General features: G+C 57.0%; 1 protein-coding gene across 1 annotated transcript in view; it reads right to left on the bottom strand.

Annotated features, from left to right (window-relative positions):
- Window positions 1-5,236: 5,236 nt before the first annotated feature.
- Window positions 5,237-10,631, bottom strand: part of CRABP2 (cellular retinoic acid binding protein 2) — a 7,615-nt gene continuing 2,220 nt past the window's right edge. The window contains exons 2-4 of the mRNA XM_019520114.1: window positions 7,735-7,913; window positions 6,677-6,793; window positions 5,237-6,426 (exon numbers count right to left, since the gene is read on the bottom strand). Of these exons, the coding sequence (XP_019375659.1) occupies window positions 6,376-6,426; window positions 6,677-6,793; window positions 7,735-7,913 (347 nt within the window). The 3' untranslated portion in view covers window positions 5,237-6,375. The remainder of the gene's footprint in view (window positions 6,427-6,676; window positions 6,794-7,734; window positions 7,914-10,631) is intronic.

Here is a 10,631-nt window from a genome sequence, read left to right as displayed (position 1 = left end):
AGGGTAGATGGAAGGGGGTGGGGGGTCAATGCACCAGAGCAAAATGCTGGATATTCATTAACCCTCACACAAAGCCGTGATGGAAGGGGACAAGGGCTGGGGAGGCAGGGGGGAGCTGCCTGACCCGCGAACACCCCTCCGGCGCCAGAGAGAAAGGAGGCTGTTAAAAGCGGCTCCCATCAGGGCAGACCGAGAAGCCCGAGGCTTTGTGGCGGGAGGATGAAAGGCTCTCAGGGGCCCCAGATAGGGAAGGGGGGGCTAGGGATGCAGGGGAGGAGTTGAGTTTTGTCTCTACTAGCTGGTGGGGTCAAAGGTCACCAGGAGAGATTAGCATCAGAGGGGCCTAGATCTGCCGGCACCGATGGCACGGGATGCCGCCCACGTGGATGAAAGCCATCAGCCACCTTAGATGTACTGGGACCTTTCTCCGAATCTGCAAAAAGGGGTGTTCATCCCCAAAAACCTGGTCCCAGGCTTTGGCCGGGTCAGAACCGGCTGGCCCAGATCCTGCCCTGGCCTGGGGCCCAAATCTGACCTGTGCCCATCAACTGCACAGCTACTAATAGGGGACCCAGCGGGAACCTTCCCTGCAGTTTGCTCCCTGAAAGCTGCCCCTTTATCCAGTAGTGTAGAGAAACAGAGCAGGGAGAAGGGAAGGGGGTAGGGACATCTGTAGCTGAAGGCATTTCTTGCTGGAGGTGGGTAGGAACGCAGGGCTAGATGGGTCCCTGTGGGTCAGAATCAGGCCCCATGTGAGCAGGGCATAATCCTGTTCATGCATCGATCCCCCACCATCTTAACACCAGACCCCAGTTTGGCTCTGTGTCCCTGCCCCTTGCTTTGTGCCTGTCAATGTGTCCTTACATGGGTTACAGGCTTTTCCCTGTAAACTCAATCTTGCTGCACAGCTCCTGGCCTTCTGTACAACAGGACCTCTCTTGGGAGAGAATCACAGAATCACAATGAGGGTGGGAAGGGACCTCAGGAGGTCACATCTAGTCCAAGCCCCTGCTCAAAGCAGGACCGGCCCCAACTACATCATCCCAGCCAAGGCTTTGTTGAGCTGGGTCTTAAACACCTCCAAGGATGGAGACTCCACCACCTCTATAGATAACCTGTTCCAGTGCTTTACCACCCTCCTTGTAAGAAAGTTTTTCCTAATATCTAACCTCAAAATCCCTTGCTGCAACTCAAGCCCATTGCTCCTTGTCCTGTCATCTGCCACCACTGAGATCAGTCCAGCTCCATCCTCTTTGCAACCCCCCTGCAGGGACCTGAAGGCTGCTATCAAATCCCCCCTCAGTCTTCTCTTCTGCCAAATAAAACACCCCAATTCCCTCAGGCACTCCTCACAAGTCATGTGTCCCAGCCCCACAACCATTTCTGTTGCCATCCACTGGACTCTCCAATGTGTCCACATCCTTTCTGTAGTGGGGGGCCCAAAACTGGACACAGGACTCCAGAAGTGGCCTCCCCAGTGCCAGATAGAAGGGAAGCATCACTTTCCTCCATCTGCTGGCAACGCTCCTACCAATGCAGCCCAGGATGCCGTTACCCTTCTTGGCAGGAAGAGCACACTGCTGGCTCATATTCAGCTTATTGTCCACTGTCACCCCCAGGTCCTTTTCTACAGAGTTGCTGCCCAGCCAGTCAGCCCCCAGCCTGTCCCAATGCTTGGGATTGCTCCGTCCTAAGTGCAGGACTTTGCATTTGTCCTTGTCAAACCTCAGGAAATTTCTTTTGGCCCAATTCTCCAATTTATTGAGGTCTCTCCGAATCCTAACCCTACCCTCCAGTGTATCTACTACTCCCCATCAGGCACCTTATACTGGGACAACTATTCCTAGAATGGAAAGGGAGTGAGCTGTTCTGGTCTGAAGCACCCGTGTGCCGGGCTTGCTGCAGCCCATGTGGGGCCTGGCTGGGTGCAGCTGGACCCATGCAGGGCGCCAACCGCTAGCATGATGTAGATCAGGTTTCTCATTTCAGGGGCGGGCAGAGGAACTGGATATGGCAAAATTCCTCCACTCCGGGGCAGGACAAGATGCCAAAAGGTTTCAATTTCCTGCCAGCTCCGAGGCTGGAAGGAGAGAGTGAACTCGGGGTCAGCTCGACACCTCCTGGTTCAACCGAAGGAATCCAGATGCTTTGTCCTGACTTAAAAGACGTCAAAATGACCCAATGGCTGGATGTCCTAAAATGATGAATGAAAGCCAATCTAACTAAGGAGTCTCCAAATGGGGAAACCAGAGAGGCCTGAGTGGAACTGTTCCCATTAGCTATGGGCTTTCCCTCTCCCCCATTTTCACGTCAGGATGAATTTCCATCACCATCGACTTCGTTCCATGACACATTTCCCTGGCAAAGAGCAGATCTTTTCCAGCGGCCAAGGAAAGAGCATCCCAGAGAGGGATTCCCCAGCCAGCCCGAGGTAGAGCTTGCATCCGGAGACAAGGGCAGTTGCAACTGTGCACAAGATCTCCCTTCTCCCTTGCCCCATCCTGGCTGTACTGGATGCCGTGCCCTTTCTATCTATTCTCATCAAGCCAGGAAAAAAGGCAGCTAGACTCAGCAAGTCTCTCTGGATCCCATATTGGAGGCCCCTGCCTGGAGCGCCGTGTCAGGGAAATGCATCCTGACAATCTCTGCTTTCCAAGAAGTCTTGCAAACGGGTCAAATCTTCATTGGTATTAACACAAGAAACAGCCCAGGAGGAGGAATTTGCCTTTTGTTTAAGCAAAACAGCCATGGTTCAAGCCCCAGCCCTGATGACAAAGATGCAGGGCAGCTGGAGGGTGTGTGTGCGTGTGCATGTCTGAGTGTGAGAGAGAGAGAGATACTGGATTAACTCTCCCCATCTCTTCAGCCTCACATAGACAGATGGGTTACACATCTGCCTTAGGACCGAGTCCCACATATACATAACCCTTTTGCAGGGGGGCCTGCTCAGCTGCAGGGAGCAGGGACTGTGGCCCCCAGGACCAGCCTCTCCACTACGGCCATGGTCCTGGGGTCCCTGCTCAGTGCTGCAGAAACCTTACGGTTCTCTGCCTAGTTGCTACCCTCTCAGCCCCCCTAACCCTAACCCATTCTCCGCTAACCAGGGGCAGGCAGCACAGAGCTGCCTGCAGGACAGAGTGGGGAGCAGTTTCCAACAGAAGAGAAATTCCCTTTTCTCCCCCAACCTCCATTCAAACGAGCTTCGGGCCAGTTAAGCTCGGCCATTTCAGGAGAAACGTTCCAGGTCTGGGCGTGTATTACCCAGTCTGAGAAGCCCAAGCAATCAGCAGACAAAGATGCAAAGGTGCAAAAAAGGTCCAAAGAGACGGCAACGCGAGTAGCAAGCTGGGCCCCTGCTGCAACCCCCCTCTGCTAAATTCCAGAGCCCCGCGCAGCCGCGGGCAGCCCAGCATCTGGTCTCAGTTACCGGGAATGATGGCGGAGGGGCTGCAGGGCAAGGGCGACCAGCACCGGCTCCTGCACTTAATCGAGACCAAACCTCCCGGACGTGAACTCTGCCGAGAGGGTCAGGAGCAGCTCGGAAAGTCATTAGCTCCCCCAGAGCTTTCTGGCAGTCTTGTGGGGCAGAGCCTTCTCCATGCGGGCTGTAGGAGGACACCCCTTGGACCGCTCATCCTAGGTGTGGGGGGTGGCCTGGGGCAAAGAGAAGAGAACCCAGGAGTCCCGATTCCCAGTCTTCCCCAGTTTAACCACTAGAAATTCCCCTTCCCAATGCAATTCATGCATCCTGACACCAGCCCCCCCGCTCTAACCACTAGCCCAAACACCCCTCACACCTATGGACAGAGCCCCCAGTCTCCAGATATTCACTGTTCTGAGCCCCTAGATTGGGAAGGGCCCAGGCGTCCTGGCGGCCCCCGACAAACCGCTTTCCCTCTGCATGTCCCGCCCTGCGTGCCAGGGAGCCAGGCGAGCCTGCCTGATCCCAGCTGGCGAGGACGAGGCCTTTGTTCTCCATCAGTTTTTCAGGCTTTGATCTGAGCAGGCGTGCCCCTGCGCAGAGACAACAGGCAGGCAGAGAGGGGCTGCGACTGCACTGCAGCCTTTCCCCAGCTGTTTTGTGGATCCGGGACCCCAGCGCAGCCCTAGGGTGAAGCCCCGAAGGCTCCAGGCAGATCTTTGAGCACCTCATTTGCTGCAGAGCGGGGATGACTCCTTCCTGCTCCCCGCAAAACGCTGCCCCTGCCTGGGGCGTCTTCAAGCCAGGCAGCCAGAGGGTGACAAATGGCCCCATTATTGCAGCGGCAGCTTCTGAACGAGGCCTGGAAAGAGCGGGGGGCAAAGCCAGAACAAAGCAGCAGCAGGAGAGAGCCTGAAGGTGTCAGGAAGATGCACGAGGACCTGGCTTCCACATGTAGAGACAGCTACAAAGCTGAGCTGGACGCAGGGCTGAGCCCTGCAGCGGGCTGGAAGAATCCCACCATCCTGGCTAGAGTTCTAGTCACAGCCCCCCACTTCTTCACCACCAGCAGCCCCAGCTCCCATTGCACCCCAGTATTTGCAGGGTCTCCCCAGCACAGCTGGGAGCCCCCAAGGCTCTTGGGGCATCTGCACATGGCTTGACCCTTGGGGGATTGGTGCCTATCCACTGCCCCGTCCACTGATCCCCAAATGCATCCTGGCAAGGGGAGCTGGGCTCTTCCTCCCCCCCAAGACAAGAATGGGTATTATCTGCACCCCTCAACATCCCCATGGAGTTAAACCACCCCTGGGGGTGCAAGGAGGCTGGGCTGGACACAAGGGAGAAACACCTGTGAGTTCACAGCCTCACCTCCGCAGTGCCCCAAGCAGCAGTTGCTTCCTTCCCCTCCAGCAGCATCAACAGAGTGAGTAGGCACCCGGATTGCCCTTTTTTATAGGTGTGTGAGAGCTCCCATCATGCTCTGCTCTTAAAGGGGAACTCACACCAGCCATAAGTTTGCCTTCCTGCCCCTCCACGGTGAAAGGGAAGAGAGTGTGGTGAACGGGACCTGTCTAGAGCTAGCCATGCCCTATCAGCCCACCCCACAGGCACCCACCGTCCCTGGGTTCAGGATATCCAGGGGATACAGCCCGGCTGGATCTCCAAATGGAGCAGACATCACCCTAATGCCGGGAGGAACCCCATTCTCCTCTTGGTCTCGGCAATCCCCCATTGTCACGAGCTCCACGACTTAATGCTGTGATGCTCACAGGAAATGGTCCTAATTTCCAACAATGACCAAGACAAGGAAGCAACTTGTGAGACATTTATTAAAAGAAAGAGGCATCCAGAAGGACACGACGTTCAAGGCAAGATCCCTGGCGGCCTGGCTGGCTGGGGCTGGGATTTCTTTTGTGGTGTGGATTGCTTCCTTTTTAATAAAATATTAACAAATAAATACTCAAAGAAAATTGAGGATAAACTACCAGGACAGGAGACAGCAAGCGAGCAAGAGTTTCAAGGCTCTATGTGGGGAAAGGAGCATGTCTAGACAACCCTACAGGTTCTTCCTAGGGGTATATGAAAAAATATTCTGTATAAAATCAAAAATCAAAGCCAGGGGAAATTAAAAAGGAACGCACAGCACTTTCCGCTTCTCGTCTTGAACTGTTGTCTGGGGGCGGGAAGGGAACCAGGGAGGGAAACCTCCAGGGGAGGAAGGATCCTGTTCGGACAGGTAACATCATGGACAATTTTGGTGAGGCCCTGGGACATGGATGCAGGTTGGAAAAGCACGTGGTGCTTGGAGGGGGAGCAGGCAGGCAGGCACGGAGACGGCTTTGATGGGGCAGGAGAGGCAAAGGGAGGGGTCTAGACAGGAATTGGGGAAGATGGGGTTGGAAGGAAGCCAGGGAGCAGGGCTGTCCCAGTTCGAGGATGATCCCAGTTTACTTAACGCTGGGCATCTCCTGCATGTGGACGCTCTTATTCCAGTTTATGCACAAGTGCTTGCACCGCTGTTTCTAGCAAAGGCAGCACAGCTGGGCTATTCCCTGCCACCCCAGAGAGCAAAGGGTCCTTCAAATTGCACTGAAGGTGTTGCCGTCTTGCAGGCTTCCAGGGTTTGGGCAAGCTGCTAGGCTCCCACAGGCATCAAGGGGCAGCTGGGTTTGCAGCAGATGGGAAAACAGTTGGTGCCACTGGGCAGATGGGCAGGGTGCAAGGGCAAAGCACCCAGTGCTGGGGCTGGACAGGACAAGCCCATGAGGGGTTAATCAGAGTTGCTTGAACCCTGATGTGCCAGGACGGGGGTGGCAGAGCAAAGGGGCAGGGGCGATTGTGGAGTGGGGCCTCGGGGGCATCTGGGTTGGGTCTCCATGCCAGGGGTCCTGGAGATCTGTGGAGGGGGCAGGATTGGGGCCATGGGAGCCTGGTGTGGCCCCGCCGGAGCCTCACTCCCGGATGTAGACCCTCGTGCAAACAACGTCGTCAGCTGTCATGGTCTAGAAAGGATGAGAGCGCATGTCAGGGGATACCAGGGCTGGACACCCACCGCTGGGGCATCAGCACCACATCCCAGGGGCACCAAGGGCCCTGATTCTGGACCTAGGGCCCAAGCAGCCTTAAAAGCGCCTTGGTGGAACAGAGCAGAGGATGGGAAGGGAAATCAAGGTCTCTGATACGCTGGGAGGGATCCCCCCGCTGCAAGAACCCCCCTGGGGTTAACCCTTTGCACACTGCGGTTGGCCTTACCAGGATGAGTTCCCCGTCGTTGGTCATCTCCCTGGACCAGCCTGTCTTGGGCCCCTCGCCCTTGAGCAGCCGCTGCTCACACACCATCTTGTTCTCGCTCTCCCATTTGGCCAAGCTCTGCCAGGGAGGAGAGGAACAGCAGGGCCTCGTTAGCGCAGCCAGGTGTTGGCCATTTGTTCCATCCTCCGGAGCAGGAGGGTGCTGGGTCTGTCCCCACATGGTGTGTGTGTGTGTGTGAGATCAATTCAAAGCACAGATAACAGGGGGGGTATGTATGTGTATGTACATGTGTGTGTGAGGTCAATGCAAAGCACAGATAATGGGGGCATGGTGCATGTGTGCACACACGTGTGTGAGATCAACATAAAGCACATAACAGGGGCATGTGTATGTGAGTGTGAGATTAATGCAAAGCACAGATAATGGGGGGGGTGCATGTGTGCATGTGCATTTGTGCATGAGATCAATGCAAAACACAGATACCGGGGAGCGGGGATATACACATACATAATACCCACTGACCTGGGCTCCAGAGGATGCATGTGTGTGTCATATAAAGACAGCTGGAGTCCAGGGGCGGTACATGCAGGTGGACACATGGGTGTTGCACCAACTAAGCTGGACTCCAGGAGTGTGACATGGTGCACATGCATATGCAAGTGTCATGCTAAGACAGCTGGAGTCACAGGACATGGGCACATACTTACATGTGCATGTGTCACACCAAAAGAGCTGCAGCCCTGGGGCGTGCGCACACAAGTATCATGCTAACAGGACAAGTCTCGGGGTGTGTGCTGGGATATACATGTGGGTGTGTCATGCTGAGAGCTGGAGCCCTGGTGTGTGTATGCACACACATGTGTGTGCAAGTATCACACTAAGAGCTGGAGTCCTGGGTTTGCACAGGGTGTCTCAGACCCAGCTGGCAAAAGCCCTGTTCATCGCAGCACCTTCACACCCAGTTCTGCCCTGGCCCTGACAGGTGCAGAAGACCCCAAGCCAAGACCTGCCCCATCCAGGGTCTCCCCGGGGACAGTACAGCCCCCACACCCCCTCACCTTGCATGGCCGCCCGTCCACGGTCTGCTCCTCAAACTCCTCACCAATCTTGAAGTGGATCTCGGTGGTGCGCACTGTGGTCGAAGTCTTGATGTAGAAGGTCTCTCCATCCTGCTTGATCTCCACGGCTGGCTTGGAGGCCGCGGCCACTGCGATTTTCCTCAGCATCACATTGACGCCTACGGAGGGGAGCAGGTCAGGCCACAGGTGGGCTGGGACCCCATGAGCAAGCTGGCATGGGCCAGCCGGCTCCCCTGAGGCTGGGAGAAGAGGGGATCTCTCCCCAACCAGAGTGGGAAAGCCTCAGGGTAGAACCACAGCCCCTGGCCCCGCACATCTGGGCTGCAGGCGAGTTGCAGTATCTCCCTCCCACAGGCCAGTGGGGTCAAGTGGCTCTCACCTGCCTCAGAGGGGGGCTGATGGGCTCTGCAAGTCAGCCCCCATCCTGGGGGCCGCTGTGGGGTTATTTTTCAGTGAGAGGAATGATTGATGACAAGATGCACGCGCGTGCACGTGCATACAGACACGCATATGTATACACACCCAAGCACAGAGACACACAGACAGACAAGACACTCACACAGACACAGATGTGCACAAACACACTCTTACACGTGCATACACACCCACACACAGATGCACACACACATGCACCCAGACACAAGTGCACAAACAAGACATGCACACACAGGCGGACGTGCACACAGATGGACACGTACACACACGGACATAGATACATGGAGAGACACATGCACTCACACATAGACGTGCACACATAGATACACAGACAGACACATGCGCACGCACACACACACAGATGCACACGTGCACTCACAAGACGTGCATACAAGGACAGAAACACGTGCATACACAAACACAGATGCATGTATATCATGCACACAGAGACAGATGCACACACACAACCATAAATACAGACACACATGTGCACCCACCCAGATGCACACACAGACATAGACGCACGCACACATGCAAACAGATGTGCACCGCCCCCCGCAGACAGCCATGCAGACACCTGCAGACACATGGGCATGCACTGACATGCTGGGCAGGGGCCAGGGGTGAGGAGGGGGCTGGACGAGTCCTGCGGCCCACCCAGCCTGGTTGCCCAGGGCTCCATGCCAGAAGTTGGCCCAGCTCCAGGCTCCCCTGCCGGCTTACCCCAGGTCAGGGGTCTGGGAGCCCCCAGGCGTGTGACATCCCTGGGTGTCACACGAGGAGGTGGGGGCGCCGTGCACCGAGCCCTGGGAGCTGGATTAACCTCTGGCCGCGAAAAGCCGCAGGGCAGATTTTTCCTGGCAGAGGTCTGGCCGTGAGCCCCGGGGCCCAGCCCGGCACAGACCCCCCATTGTTCGGCCTGCCCGGCGCCCCATTCCCACGGCTGGGCTGCTTCGGGCTCTCCCCTCCCAGCCCCCAGCCCCCAGCCCAGGCCTGCAGCTTCTTCTGGGGGGTCACTGCCACCACGACATGAGGGCTGCAGTCGAGAGGGGCGTGCCGGTCCCCAGAAAGAGAAACAGGACACAGGCGAGTCTTTGTCTGGTGTCCAGCCTGCAGGGTGAAGGGGACAAGGCAGAGGGCACATGTGTGGGCACTGTGCAGGGGGGCGTGAGGCACCCCACCCTGCTGAGCTCCTTGGGGGAGCTGCATTGGAAGGACCCCAGGCAGCACTGTGGGCTGACACCTTGTTTCCACTCCTGGCACTGCCAATGACTTTCTGGGAGACCTTTGCTAACTCCCTTGGCCTCCCTGCCTCAGTTTCCTCAGCTGTGGAATGGGAGTGAATGAGGCAGGGAGGGGCGTTCACATGGGCAAGGGGAAGAGGCAGAGCCTTCAACCAGGAGCCTCGGCCGCAGCTCTGCGGGCCTCCCTGCAGCTTTCCCTCTAAGCTGCGTGGTGTGCATGGCCGCGCAGGCGTGCTCATGCCACGCTGCCAGGGGCGCCTGCGCGGTCACACGCACCACGCAGCTTAGCGGGAACGCTGCCTCACAGGGCCCCACGAGTGCCTGTAAAGGCCCAGCTCCAGGAAATGCACCAGGTCTCATGGGAAAAGAAAGCAAGAGTCAAGACCCACAGGGCCAGAGGGACTGAAGAAGCCCACCCCCCACCCAGGGCCAGCCTCAAAGCCCAGGTGCCCTGGCGAATCCAGCCCCAACACCCTCCCGAGACCCCTGCCTGGCATTTCTCCTCTGAGCTGGCATACGCAAGCGGCTGCCAAGTAAAGGGATCTCCAACGGGGGCCGCAGGAGGAAAACCCTGACAGTCCCTTGGGTGTTGTCAGGGGGGCAACTGGCTTCGCACACGGGTTGGGGACCCTTGCCCCCCACCCTGCCTTGCTTGGCTCTGTCCCAGGCTGAAATTTCATGACTCCTTATCTCATCAGGTCCTTTCCATGGAGTCCCCCCCCTTTCCCTCACAGCCAAGGTGCCAAGAGAGATCCGTTTCCCCTCTGGCAGCTCCGATGCCAATAAAACCCAGGCTGATAAGAGCCGGGACCCCGCTTCGCCGCCGTGGGAAAGGCAGAGATTTACGCTATCGCTGGCAGATTTATTTCTCCGCCAGGCTGGGCTGGGAGAGGAAGGGGGGGTGCGGGAGTGAAATAGAAGCAAGTGATAATTATCCCCAAGTATTTCGCGCCGAGCCCCTCGGCTGGAAAATATTCTGCTCCATCCGTTGCAGGGGGAGGGGGCACAGGCAGGGTGTATCCCCATCCTTAGGGGCTTGGGAGGGGGTTGCATGGAAGGGGGTAGCCATGGAGGCCTGCTCCAGGGAGGGGAGGGGGCCACTGTTGCCCAGCAGGTTTGGGAGCGAGGGAGCAGCTCTCCATTGTTCTCCAGGGTTGTGGGGGAGGGGGTTTTCCATTGTTCTCCAGCTCCTGCTTG

Source organism: Gavialis gangeticus, unplaced genomic scaffold (assembly GCF_001723915.1).
Source record: "Gavialis gangeticus isolate Ggan-Ray unplaced genomic scaffold, GavGan_comp1, whole genome shotgun sequence".
NCBI lineage: Eukaryota > Metazoa > Chordata > Crocodylia > Gavialidae > Gavialis > Gavialis gangeticus.
This window is presented reverse-complemented; position numbering and strand designations above follow the sequence as displayed.